At 44.3% G+C, this 19,385-nt stretch overlaps 1 protein-coding gene across 4 annotated transcripts in view; it reads right to left on the reverse strand.

Moving 5' to 3' along the window:
- The window catches only part of LOC106612966 (protein c-ets-1-B), a 42,588-nt gene extending 23,863 nt beyond the window's left edge, over window positions 1-18,725 (reverse strand). Inside the window, exons 1-3 of one of the 4 annotated variants that reach the window (XM_014214708.3) lie at window positions 18,602-18,725; window positions 17,175-17,269; window positions 14,242-14,410 (exon numbers count right to left, since the gene is read on the reverse strand). In XM_014214708.3, the coding sequence (XP_014070183.1) occupies window positions 14,242-14,410; window positions 17,175-17,243 (238 nt within the window). In that variant the 5' untranslated portion in view covers window positions 17,244-17,269; window positions 18,602-18,725. Of the gene's footprint in view, window positions 1-6,376; window positions 6,812-14,241; window positions 14,411-17,174; window positions 17,270-18,601 lie in introns of those variants that run through there. The other 3 variants (XM_014214707.3, XM_014214705.3, XM_014214709.3) reach the window with 3 other exon arrangements.
- Between the last annotated feature and the right edge of the window lie 660 nt (window positions 18,726-19,385).

A 19,385-nucleotide genomic window follows, 5' to 3' on the forward strand; every position in this document is an offset into this window, starting at 1 on the left:
GGGAACTGTTTAGGCATTAAATCAAACACACGACATATCTGACAAACAGTTTACTCGGTCGCTTGCATTCTTCTAACAAACCCACCATGCCTGTCCCGTTTTCAGCCCAAACTGCAACATTCCGTGAGTACAGTTTCCTGACACTGTTCTGAAATGTGGCGGGAAGCGTTACCGCCTGAAAGTAGAGGGAATCCATCATATTAACGGAATATTAATTCATTCCACAGTTCTGTTTGTGACACTCTACGCACACAAACACTATATGGATACAGTTCTACATCATACAGCTCAATGTGCTCTGCTCATTCTAAAGCATGGGCGACAGATGGATAGTGGATAAATAAATTCCCTCCAGACCACATTGTTTTCATGTTGCGTGCCATACATTCCTCTTGTGTTTAACAATCACTAATGTGCTTCCCACAGCTTTCTTGTGTGCCTCTAATGAGTCCGAGAATGACTGTGGCCCCTTAGAAAATGGTTGGAGTTCAAATACATGAATTCATCTCTATTTTCGATGGAACAGTGATCTTTTAGAGTTGAAATTGGTGTTTGAGTGAGAGGCAAACAATCGTATATTTGTAAAACATATCAAACATCTACTTACTTTTAACCTCTTTCTCAATGTAGGTGTTTTTTGACGCAATGCAACACTTCAGACAAAATGAGATCGCTGTGTGTGTGCTGATCAAATGATGTGTAACAGATGGATAACAGCAACTCATGGAACACATGCACGTGAGCGTGCAAACACACACACACAGACTCATCCAAAACATTGAGTAGATGTGACTCACACCGTCAAAGAATGACTGAACTTAACATTGTGTTCCTCTTGACGTGAGTAAACATAATGCAAGCAATCAGTCCATCTAAATAAATGTCGTCATTTACTCACTATTTGTCATTTCTTCCTAAGAAGTTCCCCAAAAAAACACACTGGAGTCTGAGGGCTGAGGATAGGAGCACGTAGAGAGACCTCTTCATGTGGTTTTATGAGAAACTGCCAGTGGACTGTGTCCCAGCAGCTCTGTAGTGATGGAAGTGAACGCTGTCAAGTTCTCATTAGGACGGACCCTTGGGCCTCCTCCAGACGCCCACAGTAATTGTCATTAGCAACACTCAGTCTGGAGATTGCCAGGCCAGGCCACTCACTCCATCCCAAATATGCAGATATGAAGAAAGAGAGAGAAGGAGCCAGGCCAAGCTAAGGCATCTAGCTGTTCCAAACACCCAACTCCCAACCAACCACAGCCTGAGCCCCAACCCCAGCCCTGGCCCCAACCTCCCCTCCTTGGGGTCCAGAGCAGAGCAAGGTAAGGGCACATTCGCCTCCGATTTGACTGTGCCTGCGTCACTGAGGCCCGACTCGACATGAGAGTGCCACAGAGCCTCACCTACATCATAGAACTCCCCTCCCCAGCCACAGTTTTCCTTATTGTTCTCTGCTAAGTAGAGCAGACCTGCTTGTCAATACCCCTCTGATGTAGTAGGGTTGACATACATTAAAGCGCAGACTGTGGCTCATGGGACGTTCACTACTAGCCTGACTCCAAAAACAGGTGGTCTGCAGAAAACAGAAAATGCATACAAAAAGGAAAGAGGAAAATCTGGGCCGCTGGCCGTAAACAAAGACCAGGCTGGCCTCGGAGGACACCAGATTGATGTGTATACCAGGCAAAGTATTCTTACTCTGGGCAAACAACCTCCTGATGAGGAACTGTAAAACAGCAATATGGGGACAGAAATACATGTAGTGCCACGCACAGGGAATGGTGGGATGCGTGGGAGGTGGTTGGCCACACCTCCAGACACAGCCAAGGTTTAGTGAGGCAGCGTGGACCCCACTAGTCAGTTCCCAGTCAGCTCTCCCAGTCAGTCCAGTAATGTGGAGTAATGGGGAGAGGAAGGGCCTGTGGCGGCAGAAGGCAGCCAGTGGTATGCAGTGGTGCGGCTGGTGCTGTGACTCAGTGATTAGCAGAGACTGACAGACGGCTGGGATGAGACAAGCCGACGCCACATCAAGGCCTGAGGTGACGTTAGACTGAGAGATGCTCATGTGGCCCACAGAGAGGATGGAAAAGAGGAGGGAGAGGGGGAGAGGAGGAGAGGAGGAATGAGAGGGGGGAGGATGTAAAACTCAGGGATGTGCTGTTTCTTTGTTTTGGTTGCTGTCTCGAGAAGGCTTATTGGTGAAGGCTACACTCCAAGAGATTCATCTTCTCTGATGTTTCTGACACGGTCAAAAGAAATGATCTTTCAAGAAGTTCACATACTGTTATACAACCAAATTACATTTTTCAACATGATTCCACACATACCTATGCTTCAGCACATCTTACACTATGTCACACCTTCAAATGCCTTTCTTGCTCCCTCTCTCTCCACATATGCTTACTATTTAGTACACTGATGTATCACAAGGTAGCACACCTATTTTATATTACTAAACTCTAAAAGGCTAAATTAATGCGTGCAGTTATCCCGATATTGCCCATTCACGATAACATTTCACAGATTAACAGGGGAAGACCACGGTCAAAGTGATGAATGAACGAAGGATGAGGAGGGAGGAGGAGATACCCATTTAATGATATTATAGAGTGACATCACAGCCCATTCACAGGAGAGACACTGGGTCATTGTGGCCAGTAGTAAAGTACTTCTCCTCATAGACAACCATTCTACCAACGTCTGCTCTGCATAAAATTAGACTGTGGCCCATTCAGGAGACTGGGCATCCAATGCCGATTGGGCACAACGGCAGCCTGGCATCATGGAGACATTGTTTAGGTAAACACTCTAATTACTATGGGCACAGCACCAAATACCAGGCACTGAAAAGTGCTCTTGATCTAACATCCTGGTTGGCCATTACTTGACTCAGCAAAGTGAAATGGACCTGAGCAAACATGTTTGTTCTGTTGGGTCCAGAAGCAGCAGCCCACATCAGAGGAGGCTGAATCGCCCCACCGCTGTTTGAACAGCTGCCAAGTGGCCAGGCGGGATCAAACATGGGCACATTTTGCATTTTATACCCCACTACTGAAGGAGCGCTGACACTGGCAAACCAGCCCTTAGCCGACACACGCTTATTCAAGCCACCATGCCCAGGAGGAAAAAACACCTCACCATGCCAACAGGCACCCACCCGGGGAGAGATGGGTCAAGCGTCTGGCTCCTGGCCCGTTGAGGGCCCTGGCTGGCTGTGTGTGGCTAGGGTGTGTGGTGGCATAAGGGGTTCTGAGTGCAGCCGCCCGGCCCAGTAGTGCAGCGTGCCAGTTAAGACAAGCAGCCGCGTCTTAATCAGATAAAAGGGAGACTGCGACCGAGAAGTCCTGTCTGCCGCACACATTCCTCTCAGTCAATTAACCCTGACCTGCAGACCTGACAAACAGAGAGAGCGGGATCTTAGAACATGCAGGGAGGACTCAGTCAGTACAGGACAGCACATGTCCTTATACAGGATACAGGATGGTAGGAGTAGTGTATATACAGTACTGTAAAGAAGCCATAAGCTACATTCTTTTGAAATCAGAAAAAGAGGCCGTTATTTTGCAATCTAACACCCTCCATCTTGAGAAGAAATCGGACTTATCTAAGCCTTGGCAGCTCCACTCCATAGCTTTCTAGTTTTGTTATGGCTACTTGATAAATGGGGTAATCAGCTACTGCACCATGCTCTACGTTATACTAGGCTTACAGTACATATCTAATTCAATATAGCAGCACTTTATTGCCAAGTGTTCACTTGCATGTGGAAAACTTTCACTTGTATTTCCCAATATATCATTGGCACTACTTTTTGGAATTCCAAAGAATCTGACTTGTGTGTGGGAATGAAGGATCTACTATGTCAGTACCACTACTGTAACTCAGGAACCTGCTTTGTGGAATATAAACAGCTTTGTTTTGGATCACCCCTAACCTCCACCACAGCCTGTAGGCACTTAAAAATAATTACCTCAGTGGGATAGAGTGAAAAAAGCTTCAGTAAACTGACACTCACTGCACCTTCACAAAGATAGAAAAATAAACAAGACAATGAGATGTACTCCAACCACTTAATCCTATTGTCTTGCTGTGTGTGTGTGTGTGTGTGTGTGTGTGTGTGTGTGTGTGTGTGTGTGTGTGTGTGTGTGTGTGTGTGTGTGTGTGTGTGTGTGTGTGTGTGTGTGTGTGTGTGTGTGTGTGCGTGTGTGTGTGTGTGTGTGTGTGTGTGTGTGTGTGTGTGTGTGTGTGTGTGTGTGTGTGTGTGCGCACATAGAGAGAAAAAGAGACAGAAAAAGGTTATACCTGTATCTTAGTGTAAATGTTACTAAGCAAATCCTCTGCCTAAGTATCATCACTGTATAGCTCACTTAACCCTTTCCACCATTCACAGACAAAGGGCTGTTCTAGTATAAACCAGCCACCGAGGAACATTGCAATTTCCTCTTTGGATCAGAAGGAGCAGGAAGGGTTCAGTTCATCAGTGGGCCATTGGTCTACTGTCCTATTTGCAGTGAGAGAAGCTAGCTACATGGAAACTGGGAAGGAGTAGACGGAATGTGTATGTCTGATGTAGAGAGTCTTGGCAGCTACAGCCTGACCCCAACACACATGGTCGGCAGAGGAAGAGGGAGCTAGCATTGCGAAATGGCTTTGCAAGATATCAGTATGTTTTGGCAACCCCACTGCAGCTGTCAGCAACTTTTTTATATGAGTGTGTTACCATTCCTGTGTGTTTGTGTGTCTGCGTGCGTGTGCGCGCACCTTCTGCAGGTGTAATCTGAATTAAAGTGGTGAACACATCACCAGTGCTTCACCTCAAGGAGTCATTACACGTTCTTCCTTTTTTTCAGCGTATCGGGTTACGGTGTAGTGTATGTATTATGTTTCCATGACGTCTCAAGCCTTTGCCACATTAACAGCTGGCACACTTCTGAAGCTAAACATTTGTCTGATTATTAGCCTGATGTTAGCTACTAAAGCACAGTCAGCCCTATCAATGAAGGAAGAAAGAGTGAAATCAGCCTGATTCTCTGTGTAAAAGAACAGAGTCACTTTGAGGGGAATTAAACCACACGGATCTAAATACAGACACAAACACTGTGTTGTGTGGGCTTGACTCCATGCCACAGCCCAGTGCAACCTGGCCTGGCCTTACGGGCAGCAGGCAGGATATCCAGCCCTTAGGCCTGCACACTCATCACCACCGTCTGCCTCTGGTTCTCTCTGGAGACGCCAGCTAAACCACTCAGCACAAGGACGAGATGAGAGGGGGAAAGGAGAGGGGGAATACTGATGACTGGGCGTGGTCTCCCATGCAGACAGAGCAGCATGCCTGATATGACACCCCCCCCTCCCTGTGCTGGGGCTGGGGCAACTCTGGGTGGCCAGGGAGGGAGACTGGGAGAGGCCGTTAGATAGGCTGTGATTGGGAGAGGAGATGGGACTGTGATAGTAGGTGCCCGGAGAGGCATGATCTCAGGATGAAAGAGAAGGCTTACTCTCTCGAGGGAAATCATTTGGACAGACATTTATTTTTACTATTATACCAAAGGCATACACAACAGGCACAAGGCTACTGTAAACCTCCATAAATAATCATGTGTTCAAATTAACAAACTTTATGAATGAGGAAATGTGTCAACTGTCAAATTAAAACATATATTTTTAACACGCTTATGCACAATGTCACACTGATTGCTTTAGTCCTATGTTATTTATCATAGTTGAAGTCAGTGTTCATACAGGTAAAATAGTTCAATCATGTCTCCTCAGAAATTAACTCTTCATCCTCTGAAATATGATTGTCAGTCTAGTGCAGGGTTCAGCAGCAGCCTACAGTCTAGCCTTGTGATACAGAGCTTTAGACAGGTATAGACAGAATAGTCCCTGCATCATTTCTACCGAACATGAGATAGACTATTAAGAAATACAACTATGTAAACGGGGATATTATTCATTTTGTAGGTTAGGAGTAGGTTATAAACCAAGCATAATGTACTGTAGCCTAAATTGCATTAGAGTCATGTAAAACAAAAATACATGGATTTTCCCTTGACCATTATTTTATCCAACACAACTGTCTGGAACCACAAACATTTATCGAAACATGTTGTCTTGTTCGTGCATACACAACAATTATGGAGATGCGATAGGACACGGACATTATGTCCAGTTAGGCTACATGATGGCGTTATCATAGGGAAATACTTATCACCTCCACTGATACATGTTGCACTACATAGGATGGCATTTTGCCTTACAAAAGTTGACCCAAGTTTGAAATGCAAGCCGCTATGGGCCGGGTAATATGAAACATACGGAGCACAGGCTACTGTAATTACAATGTTATATTATGTCAAAGTTGAAAAGTTGATTTACTCACCGTCCATTCTTTCAGACTTTATGATGGTTAACGTCGGTTTCATATCGACAGCTGCCGTCATGATCATCAGATCAATTTGTTCGATAACGGGATGCTCTATTTTTGTCTCTCTCTCTAACACAATAGTTCCGAGACAATTTATAAAAAATGGTTTTATTCCCTTGCCGTCCAATAAAGTTATGATTTATTCAAAAACAATATTGCGTTTTTCTTATGCTCCCGCTTCAATTTATCTCCACCAACATTTCTCCAGTAGGCTACAAACTTCTCTCGCCGCTACTCTCTCACTCACTCACTCTCTCTCTCTCTCTCTCTCTCTCAATTCAATGGCTTTCTCACTCTCTCTCTCTCTCTCTCTCTCTCTCTCCTTCCCTCCCTCCCTCTATCTCCGTCAGGGCGTTTCTGTCGCTCTGACTGAGAAGCACGGAAAAGGTTGTTCCCTCTGTGGAGCCTAAATGTACGTCTTGACATCTGAAGGGGCGGCGTTTCGACCGCCAGTGCTCAAGTTCGTTTTGCATGGCCCGGTTCCCCGGTTGAGGAAAGTTCTCATTTTAGAACATTCCATTGGTCCTTAAGTGACATCTACACCCAACCGGAACACCAGGCGATGCAAAACGAACTCCACCAGTGATTCACAATTCAATTACGTTACGTTCTTGTCCACTGTCTTTCTGTGAGAAACAATGATCCACATGTTCCCGCAAATTAGTCAAATTCAGAGGCTGACAGTAGGTTATTTTGGACATCTGATTAGTTAGGCTACTTCTAGTATTTAGAGATTCGTTTTGTTTAGAGTTTTTACACACACCAATAGACCTACAGAAGTTTATCCATGTTCTATAATCCTAATGTCAAAGACTCCCCCATAACGCTACTTTTATGAAACATTATAGGAAGGTCTTCAATTAAAATGTTGAACAAATTACATAATTATGCAGATAGAGACCAAATACAGTGAGTCAATAACCCTATACAATTCGCATTGTTTATGAAACATTCTCACAGTCACCCTTAAGCACAAGTTAAAAGAAAGGTGTGGGAGGATTGTTAAACATCTGATAGACCAGCATACAGAGCAGTATACAAAGCATCCCAGGCTAAGGGGTCCGTCTGTGTCCAATTCCAAGGGTTCAAGCGTCCTCATAACTTGCAACCGGCCCTCATAAACACCTCCGATTATTTCCTGTTCACCTTGTACTGATCAATAAAAAACAAGCATGCCTATTTACAGAACTACCTCTCAGGCTTTAGAAAAGGGATGACGTCTTGGGAGAATGCACAGGATTTGATGCTGCTGAAACTTGAAACGCATCCAAAATCGCTCAGTAGACACAGAGTGCTCAAAATAACTGGATCAATCATCTCTTTATCGACACAAATAAAATTGGGGCCCCTGTCATCATGGCCATCACTGCTAATTTGATTTGTAAGTACTACTGTTTAATCTATAAGATCCTTTTTATATTTGAGTCTGTTTTTTAGGCTACTCTGATGAGGGACAATCAACGTGTCATTTTGGATATTGAATCAAGATTTAGTTACACCTCTTGTAGGAGAATGACTGAATATCTGAGCGAGAGAGAAGGAGTGCTGGTGCTCCACTTGAAACAATGACAACCACAAGGAAATTACCTGCCATGGCAACAGATTGTCATTGCAATTTTTTACATGCAGTTCGCTCTGCTTCTTTAGTGGAACCTAGTTATGTTGACAACAGTAGGAGGGTCTGTCCAAGACAATATTACTGGTAGAAGTAGACAGATAAAGTACAATAGTTTCATTGTGTGTGAGCTGTAGAATTAATGCCTCAAACAAACAATATAGTGACATAGGATTTAGCCAATGTATTCAGCATCCAATCTACACAGGTCTGCATACACAAAATAACATAGCTAGTTAAGTCAATATGGTCCATCCTAATTTGCAAGGCAATATGATTCTGTATGTACATAGCTATATCTCCAAATGGGATTGGGAGGTAGGGAAGCCAGGGGTATTGATCATGTATGGATTTTTAAATAGGGATCTTTCACCATCTCCATTAGCAAACCTGGATATGAGCCATAGTGGAAATGCCAGGCAGAGATGTTGTGTGGCCTCTGCGGTCTCACTGCTCCTCACAAGGGGCTGTCAAGGGGGTGGGTATGAGGGGAGCGGTGGTTTAAAGGTACCGCTTACTTCATTTCAGTCAGTCAGTCAGTCAGTCAGTCAGTCAGTCAGTCAGTCAGTCAGTCAGTCAGTCAGTCAGTCAGTCACTCTCCACTCTCTCCCTTTCACTGCCCTCTTTGTTTTGGCTTAATGAGCTCCTTGTATCTACTCTTAAAAGGACAGCCCAGGTCCTTTGTGCCTGAGGGCAGCCATTAAGACTAATAGTGTTGCTGACTAATATCTGGACCGGAGCTAGCTGAGTGGCCTTTTCAAGGCCACTTTTCATTATGCCCCCTCTCGTTCCGTTATAAGTAACATCCATGTGTTAATGGTGAACATTTAAAGTACGTATTAATCTATCTCTCTATCTATCTATGTACTTAATATCTTAGTTTGAAACTTACTAAGTTCTGGAAATAGGTCAAGTTGAATATAAACTTTTGTTTAATGTTTTGAGAGCTCAACAGACACATATAAGCGCAGGCAGAATTCTTTTTCGAGGGGATGTACCCATTTCAACTTGGTTAATAAACTCTGGTTTTCATTCAGTATTATATTTCTGACAGGCTAAACTCATTTCCATGAGCGTTACAACAGAGGGAATAAGAGCTGGGTCTCCCTTTACTAAAACCAATGGTTCAAAGAGAAACTCTGAGAGGAAATATTAAAGTTGATTTATTTATTACAAAAGCAAGTTACAGATGTAGGATCTGAATTTGCAGGATTGCAATGCAGGACATGTAAAACGTGCACAGTATTTGAGGATTAAAAAGGCTTTTGAAGTTTGTAATTTCAGACTTGTCCATTAATTATAATCCACATAATAATTCACATTTCCTGTTGCTGCAGGATTATTTTCCTGCTATAGCAAACTGTTTCAAATTAAGATACTACATCTGTAAGAACTGGGGCTGCTGTTGTTAACCACACAAACAGTTTCCTTGATACTACCACGTCAAGTTAGTCACTAGTCATTGTACTGTAATTTATACATTGTACAGTTACAGGAAGAATGGTTATGGGAATGAAAAGGTCTCTCTATGTCATTGTAAGTGTAAGTGACAGTCCTCCCAATGAGACTGAGCAGCACCACCGTCATGTCCCACAGATAAGGCAACATGTGCACTTGGGTTTCAATGTCTCGCTTCTTCACCTGGCAAATGCTGTTGCCATGGTTTTGACAGTTAGGGGTTCATGCAATAGCATTGCATTTTAGCACCCATAGCTAAAGCAAAGCTGCTCCTCGGGCACATCTGTGATGGCTGACTGCCTCTCTTTAATCCAGACATGTAACTGGTGCACCTGCTGCTGCTACCAGAGGTTAAATGACAGCTAGCTAGCTGAAAGGACCTGCTGCTGCTACCAGGGGTTAACTGACAGATAGCTAGCTGAAAGGACCTGCTGCTGCTACCAGGGGTTAACTGACAGCTAGCTAGCTGAAAGGACCTGCTGCTGCTACCAGGGGTTAACTGACAGCTAGCTAGCTGAAAGTTTAACCTATGACCTATACTATATCCTGGGGATTGAAGCTCACCTTCTTTTGACATCGGTCCCTCTCTTTAAGTTTTGGGTGTCATTCCTTGATTACATCATGATGACATGCCTCCCCCTGGTTTTAGATATGATTAGATTTACAAGGATGTATTACAGTATGCTTTGCTTAGAAACAATGGCTAGGCTGGGGAATTGTTGGCGAGCTGTTGTTTCTTTATGTGCCTTAAAATGCAACACGTTGACATGTTTGTATTTTTGCTACAGTATGAAACCCAGACACTAGGGTTTGGAGGTAGTGGAGAAGCGTACTGAAATGAAAAATATTATTCTGTTACCACCAGCCAATGGGTATGGCATTACTGGATTGGCATCCCTGTTCTTAGGTACCACTTAGCGAGTTATTGACTCATTCACACACACACACACACACACACACACACACACACACACACACACACACACACACACACACACACACACACACACACACACACACACACACACACACACACACACACACTAATGACACAGTGGGATTCTTGTTGGCCCTTGTCTCTTAGCCGTCTGAGGATGCCACAGGCTGGATGCAGTCCTGCTGAGATCGCAGGCATCCAGTAGGGACAGAACCACAGGCTGTGTGTTTGTGTGTGCATTTGTGCGTGTGTGCGTGGTGATTGACCGTATGTATGTTTGAGTGAGTATGGGGGGGGGGGTTTGTTCTGGGCCTGCCTGAACATAAGTTCGGCTCTTTCTGAACAATTAGCTTCGATAAAAAGGACATCTCTTCCTCCATTAGCGCCACCACGTGCCCTCCATCCCTCCATCGTGCAGATAATTCAATCCCCCCCAGGCCTTCCTCCTGCTCTCTCACAGTTAGAGAGAGAGCTCACTGATAAAGCTCCACCACCCCCTGCAGCTAAAGGAAAGCCCCTCATCTCCTCAGCTACACTACAGCCTGTTTTTTAGAAGCTTGTCTTCATTACAATATTGTGTTAAAATCATTAGCTGGATTGATTGGTTGACTATAAAAGCTCACTCTATTCCAAATGTGATATGATTATGATACCATTATGATTATAACAATGACATAGTCATTACCTGTTATCGACACCGATGCATTGTTCAGTCCTGACACACTCATAAGGGTGTAATGACAGTATGTATTACTAAGCCACACAATAGCATTTTTACAATAGAGATCTTTACCCATATTTTCCACCTTTCCAATGAGTTGGCATTCGTTGCATCACCGCTCCCAGTGATTGTACTATATGTCCTTGAAGACTGAATGTTCTGTATATGTAGTCACTGGTTAGTCACTGTAGAGGAACTGACCCCACTTACCTTTCCCAGGACTGGTCATTGCCACAACATACAGAGGCTCTCTAGAGAACCATTTTTAAGTATGCCTGATGGTATTATCAGCTATCACTACAAACAAAGCCAATGTCACTACTACAACCACTCGCAAAAACATAGCCTAGCGAAGTGGGGCTGCGCTGTGACCCTCTGCTCCAGAGTTGTCTCTCTTTTTTCCATTCTCCCCTCATTTTGTTTTATTGTCGGGGGAAGTGTGTGCCGGCCTGATTAGCATTGCTGTTTCCTCCTTTCCCATAACCTCCAGACCCCCGCAGGCTGCCTGTTTACTCGTAGAAAAGACGTGCCCCTCATCATAGGCGACCCCCCCCACAATCTCTCCCCCTCCCCTCATTTGCTCTCCTCCTCCCTCCCTCTCTCCCACCACCCCCAGCCCCAGCCCTGGCCCTGTGACTCCACCCCTCTATCCCCCCCTTTCCTCCCTCCTCCCTACTATCCAGCTGTTAAATCACATCAATTAAAACCTAGGCCAATGGTCCCTGGGTTCCATATCACAGCTGTGTGTTCTAAATGGGAGTGTATGTTTAAATCTACAGTGAGATCATAGGTGCCTGGAGGTGGATGTGTGTGGAAGTGGGCTTTTTACTGAATGGGAGGATACAGTAATACAATACATGCCAGAAAACTGGTGTGAATTTAATGAATTAATATGTGTGGTGTGAGCGACTACTGGAAGTAAAGTGTGTGTGTTTGTGTGTGTTTGTTTGTGTGTGCATTTCTGGGTTTCAGTGAGACTGTGCAGCACACACACCATGGATCTCTAAGTGGGCATTTATGATCAGACCCAGTGGTGTGAGAGTGGCCAGGTTTCTGGAAGAGGAGAAGAGCGGAGCATAGAGTGGAAAGGAGATGGATGGAAAAGAGAGGAGAGTGGGGGGGTATTGTAAACAGTGCTATGGCATGGCGGATGTCAGGAAGCTGTGTGTGACAGTGGGCTCAGGGCCAAACATGCAAAGGCCCTTCAACATACAACATCCCTTCACCACATCTGCTCTCAGCTCTCTCTCACAGTTACTGTAACAGCACGCTATAAATCCAAAGTCCAACAAAGTCATCTCATGTAAACTAAAAGGGTGTTACAGTACTGAATGAGGAAGTCAGTCTTTCAAACTTTGAGTTGTGTTCCTCAATTAAAAGTAGAGAACATTTTCATTACTGGCCCCAGTACTCAGTGCACATGTGCTGATATTATGTAGCAGTCATCTCCGTGAAAGGTAACCAGGGCAGTTTGTATTGGCCATACACATAGTGAAACAGAAAGAGGTTCTTCACAATTTGTATACTGTATTGGACATTCTAGGTGGATACTGACACACAGACAGTCACTTTCCATAATGTTAGCCTGACTCAACAGCAGTTGAGGTGATATGTGTTTAATTGCATTGGTTCCATGAAAGGAAAAATGTAATGCGTGTTCATTAGCAGAAATATGGCATTGATTAATCGTGCGCTGTGACTTGGGCTGTAAAATATGAAAGGGAAGCACACACAAATGTGTTCAAAGCTAAGCAAGGTGCAGGAGTGGCCTCATAAGCGGGCCAAGCTTACACACATGGTAAAGTGTGGCTTCAGGAAAGAAAGAGCACATCTGCTGGTGGCACAGTCAGCCAAAAAAGACTTCTTCACGTCTATCCTTACTAGTTGATTTTCTCAGTAGGTTATTGAGATGACCTCAAACGACTCTCGTTAAGAAGTCAAAATATTTTAGTTTGAGAAACATATGGGTCAGATCAATGGTTTCAGGCAGTGGAGTGTGTCAAGGGTTACTGACCTGGTTTGGAGATTTCAGCTCCATATCCTGGGAAGCTACACAACAACATGCAAATGACACTCAGTGGGGTCACTAAATAACTATAATTATGTCTACAGGTGGTTGCATTGCGCGGACGAATGAACGGCAGTGGTTTGCATGATCACCATCACGATGGAGAGGAGGTCAACTGGAGGTCATTTTTTTCCACTTGATAATGTTTATGTCAACGGTTTAGCGTAGGAAGCACTGGAGCCTCCTAAGGAGTGTGTCTCCAGCAACAAACATCAGCAAGTCCCATCAGATCCAGCCCTGACCCAATCCCCCTGAGGGGAACCAGAGGCTTGGGAAAAATACGGCCGCCCTTTGGCCCTCCTGCCTCCCGTGCCCCTGCATCTAGCCTGGGTGGAGATGGAAGAAAGCTGGTGCCCGGCCTAAGCAACCCCCCTCCCCAACCCCCCCCACCCCATGGCGTGTGTCCCAGTCCCCTGAATAAATCACTCTTAAGAACGAGGGAGGCCAGAGTCAAACAGAGACAACGCACTGGGAGGAATGTTCCAGTTTAAAATAATCGGTAGAAAAAAAAGAGTGCAGGACGAGACATGCGGGGCATGTGGCGGTCCCCAGAGGAGGAGGCATCTGGTAAAGGCCCTGGGGTCAACGTCACCATGGTCCCCAGGGAGGAGGAGACCCACAGGGGGCCCCGGGCTGCTCAACCGGCCACTGTGCATGCAGCACTCTGGAGCAAGACGGACTGCCTGGACTGGTGTGTGTGTGCGTGTGTGTGTGTGTCCATGTAAGATGTGGGGATGGGGAGGTGGGTGCCTGTGTGTGAGTCACAGTTCATTTACCACGCCCCTCCACACAATGTCCTTTGTTTCCAGTGAACACATCATTCACAATGAACAATATATTTCACCCCCAATCTCATTTCCGTTATTACCCCAATCTAGTTTCCCTTTATATGTGTTCCTTTGTGAAATTTAAAAGGCATATTTTACTTTGCTTGGTTCATTTACTGTTTTAAGTGAGGTGACATGAACAAACAGGCAAAAAAACTGTGTTCTGTAGGATTTGGTCTTAGTCAGAGGCTTACTTTGGCTCCTACCTGTGGATGTGAGGTCGTGTCCGTTGGGGACTTCCTGCAGGGTGACATCCTGGGGGTAGAGGGGTCTGGATGGGGGGTAGTGCTGCTGCTGTTGGGGGTGAACCACCATACCAGGGAGCTGGGTCAGTGGTCCCATAGCCACCCCTCCACTCCGCCTCTGTAAAGGCAACACACAGCAGGGGGGTTAACTCACTGGGCCTGGACATAATCTAGGGCTGGGCGATATTGCCAAAGTATAATATCACAATATGTTTCTTATTTTTGATGATATGGAGGTATTTGGTGGTATTTTATGTTTCTGAATAATATACGTTTTAAATCTGTTTTATGAGTAGTGCATAACCCGAGGATGGCAACAAATGAATTATAAGTGGTTTTAATGGGCTTTCTCCATTCCAATTGTTTTATACTCAGCCAAACTAGGACAAAACTGACATTGAAGTACTCAAATTCTTAGAATTTTTCATTTATGTAGCAGTGTACTAAATCACCTTTTTAGATGGTATTATAAAAATCCATACCAGTATACCTTAAAAGACGATGTATCGCCCAGCCCTAACCTGGTTCCTACAGCAACAGCAAGGCACAAATGCAGTATACAGTATCTCAACCTCACATCTTGTTTACTTTCAAACTGTGTTTACTTGCTGTACGTAATGTGATACAACAGTTTACTGACTTACTGCGAGAACGTAAACGAGCTTGATTGTAAGGGGAGAAGAGACCAAGCTAGAGTTTTAAAAACACTATTTTGGAGTGGAGCTGGTTTTGTTTTATGCTTTCCGTACAGATACAATGAAGGCTAAATTTGATTCAATAGGTTTATCTTTGTTTCATCCTGTTGATCACATGTGAGATTGGACTGAGGGGAGGTCCAAAGTGAATGAGTAGTTGGGGGGAGGACCAGATATGAATACTGTATGCATGTGGATACACGATATATCAGGTGAGTAGATAACGGTCAGGACTATTCTGAGAAAAACATCCATTGACTCAAAATCACACTAAGCAACCACATGGAACATGATGCAGTTCTGATGCAGTACTTCAGGATATGGGTGTTCACACTCTGAAAGTGACATTTGATGCATACCTGGCAGGGATGTGATGACCAGTAGCAAGAAGCATAGGAGCCTCTCCAGTATCAGTTTCCATCTATCACCTCACCATAGGGACAATAGTGGTGGCTCCTGTAACCTCACCACTAAACTGACTACTGCCTGGTTGGTCTTCACTACAGGCCTGGCTAGGAGCAGAGATCTCAGATCAGGGTACCTGACTGACTGCCCATCTGATAAGGACTCTTGTTAAAGCGATGCTGGGTTTATCAGTAGGCTGTCAGCTTTACAGCCAGCTAATAGTGAGTGAGAGGGGACTAGGGAGCCTAATCTAGGGAAGTCTCTAGGGGGTACGTGGGCCGATGACGGCACTATCAGTTCAGTCTGGCAGGGAGAGGGGAGTGATAGCCAGCGGAAGCGGGGCAGTCGTATCGGCACTGTAAAGCACAGGAGGTTGGGGCACCTTAATTTGGGAGGATGGGCTCGTGGTAACGGCTGGAGCGGAATAAGTGGAATGGTATGAAATACATCGAACACACTGTTTCCATTTGTTTGATGCTATTCCATTTGCTCTGTTGTAGCCATTATTATGAGCCGTCCTCCAAAATATTGGAGGTCCGGCAAAAGTAGGTTGCTTGGAGTTCTCTATTCCTTTTGTGGATGAACCTTTGAGGTCACACATCTGATTTATAAAAGTAGGAGAGTCAGGGGCAATTCAACTACAGCATCTTCCACAGTTATTCCTTTTTTAAAAACCTTTATTTACCTAGGCAAGTCAGTTAAGAACAAATTCTTATTTTCAATGACGGCCTAGGAACAGTGCCTTGTTACAGGACATGGTCACAAAACATGGAAACCTCTGCCATTTCTTTCACATAAACACCCTCTTTGCATCCAGAATAACATGGAAAATTACCAAGGAAGAGGGCAGTGGAATCAGAGGCCTTTTCTCTACTAATACATGTCAATTCGTAGGAAAAGCAGTGGCAACCCATGTTCACCTTTCGAACACGTCTGGCCTCGGGTACAGTAATCTCAATTTCAAAGGCAAGCAGAACCACCTGAGCCAATTAGGGGCGAGGGAGCTTTATCCCTCCATGTTTTGTACCAGAGCCAGGTTGGGTTGATATTTGCATGTGACCTCGTCCTCTTTGTCTAACGGGGCTGCATTCTGCATACAAATGGCAACATTTCTGTCAACGCTTGTCAACCTTCACCTTTCAGAGCTCAAATGACAGGAATCCCAATGTCCCTGATTCCTGTGATCTGACAGGCTGTATTCATATGGTCCTTTCATTTGGATGGTGTTAAAAAGACTGTTTACAAATAGCCTGCTCTATAGCACATCAAGATGGTATTACGTGGAAAAGTGTTGTGTTGTTCTGTGGGGCTGCTCTGCATGGCTCTAAATAGACTCAGTGATGGTTAGTCCCACACTTTAAGATATTTACTGCCGACATGGTTAGGAGGTAATAATTGTTTTGTAGAGCAGGTTGTGCAATCCAGAGGTGATTGAAACTATAGTTTTGACACCTTGGTCTTTGACTTTTTGCATCTTTTATTCCACCTCAGCCTCCCAAGACAATGTCTACCTTATACTCACCTCTGGTCTATAGTGGTCTAGAATGAAGAACTCATAGTGGAATTTTTTTTACGACAAATAGTGTCAATGTTTTCTAGTAAATCTAACAACACCCCAGTGTTGAACTAAGTTGACATGGACAGTCAGTATTGCGGTAGCTAGGTTGATGGAATCCAGAGGTACTGTGCTAACACACTCTGCCTACACTGTGGCGTGTGTTAGGTAGCTAGCCCATCCACAGGCTGTAACAGCAGTGTGATTTATGGTGGTCGGGGTCTTACCATCGCGCCCAGACGGTCACAGGGGTGAAGGGTCGGGTAGGAGGAAACTGGATCCATGTAGTAACTCATCCTGGGGTTTGGATGGAGCAGCAGGCCTGTGGAAGGGATCAGCATACAAACAGCCGGGCGGGGCCCCTATCAATCACACACTGTTTACACTGTGTTTGTGTGTGACTACAATAACCTGCCACCACAGGTCAACATAGAGTGGCACCACCCCACACTACTCTGTGTAACATCTAATGCAGACATCCCAAACAACATTGTTAGAATTCTTCCTTTTTGCAATGTTGCCTTTAAATGACATAATCACTTGATGGAAAAGGGTTTAGAAATAGAGGATCTTCAATGAACAAGAACTTCCCCCTCAAATTTAAAATTTGCACGGACAACAATGCAATAACAGATACTAAATTCTAGCCTACAACATTCCAGTCAAAATTATAATGAATTCAGTTGCTATTGTCTTTCCATATTTGGACATTTACATTAGGCCGATTTTTTCAATATTCAGAATTGAACATGTTTAGTCACACTATCTCCAGTGTTGATAGGTGATCACTTAACTGACTTGCCTAGTTAACTAAAGGTTACATTTGCCTGATGTTCCACCCCTCCTTTCCTCCTTGTCCCCTCTCTCTCCCCCTCCCTCCCACTCTCCTTGCTTCCCTTCCACTCACTTTGGGCATCTCTTTATCAAGTGTTTACTAGCAGCAACATCCACAGACAGGGGGAGCAGAAACCCAGCTGAGAGGAGAGCGTTTCCAGGGGAGCTGACTACGTGGGCAGGGACAAGTAGCCTAGCATGTAGACCTTATTTAGCACACATAACAAAGACTTCATAATTTGCAAGTGATAACTAGTGTAATTGACTACTAAGACAAAAATAGGTTATCTGTCTATCATAAAATTACATTAGGACACAAATACTTTGCAGTTCATTGTGAGGTACTACATTTTTGTAAATATATTTTCGAAAAAACAATTGTCTTAATATTAAAAATAAATATAATTTGTCTTTACGTCTGTATTTGGAAATATAAACATGTTTTCCAAATGACTGGGTCAGTGGCCAATGGCACAGCAGAGAATCCAAACAGAGACGCACGTGATAATGCTATTACATATGAATGCACATATACCAAAAATATTATTAAGCTGTAATATTTTTCTTGTAACTATTTTGATGTACGTTTGAAGAAAGAAAAACGAGGTCTTCTCCGTTTCATTCAAAATGCAACAGATTGTACGGTTCATGCACGCTCCAACAGCATTCCTCACGGGAAGCGCAACAGCACTTCAAAGCGAGCTTTACAACACGACACATCAAATTCCTATTTTTTCACCTATTTATATGTAAACAATATTATTTTCTACCAACATATATCTACTGGATTTGTAAAATTGGTAAGAGTATATAACCTTACCGTGTGTTGTGAGTGAAACTTCTTGCAGGCTGGTTGAGTGGTGCGCTCTGCACGCTACTTGGCTGTGACAGTTCAGCGATAGACAATGCACTGATGTTGTACCTGGGCTTGCCGTGAGTCCAAGGAGGAAGGACAATGCACTTGCCGGATTTAAGTCCCACCCTCGAATCCTACCGAGACCCACTCAAAATCCTTTTGGGGTTTTCCATACATTCGCTAAGTAACCGAACTGCTGTTATCCAAATAGAAAAACGTCTAATTTTTTCGTGATGCATCTGGGTTTTCATCATCAATCCTATACAGGTTTGTCAATCGTGGACTTCACAAGTCAACTTGTATTCTTACTACCAAGCCAATGATATGATCAGCTCGGTTGGTTTTGCAGGTGTAGTTGGAACTTGGAATTATGAAATACATTTTTATTTCCAGTTTAGGTTGTCATAAGTAGGATGAGGAGACAGGAACATACCAAAGCAAGAGTTAAAGGGAAGCACACTGAGCTAAAAATGGTGACAATGGATAGGCTTCCTGTGTGGGCTGGAATAAGCCACCAGTTATGTGCACACAGGCCACACAGAATCACATCAGGGAAGAGTCAAGCCAGGGTGAGACCAAGGGAGTGGTCAGTCAGTTGTTAGAACATACAAGCCAAGGCCTTTTTCTGTCATGCCTGGTGTCAGGAAGCATGTGCTCATCAACAGTGTGTCACCACCAAGGTGTCGCAAACAGCACTTGTCGTTGTGGCTCATGGCTGCCTCCGGGTCACTAAAGGATTCCCTTTAAT

The sequence above is a fragment of the Salmo salar genome, chromosome 09, assembly GCF_965601325.2.
Source record: "Salmo salar chromosome 09, fSalSal1, whole genome shotgun sequence".
Lineage (NCBI taxonomy): Eukaryota > Metazoa > Chordata > Actinopteri > Salmoniformes > Salmonidae > Salmo > Salmo salar.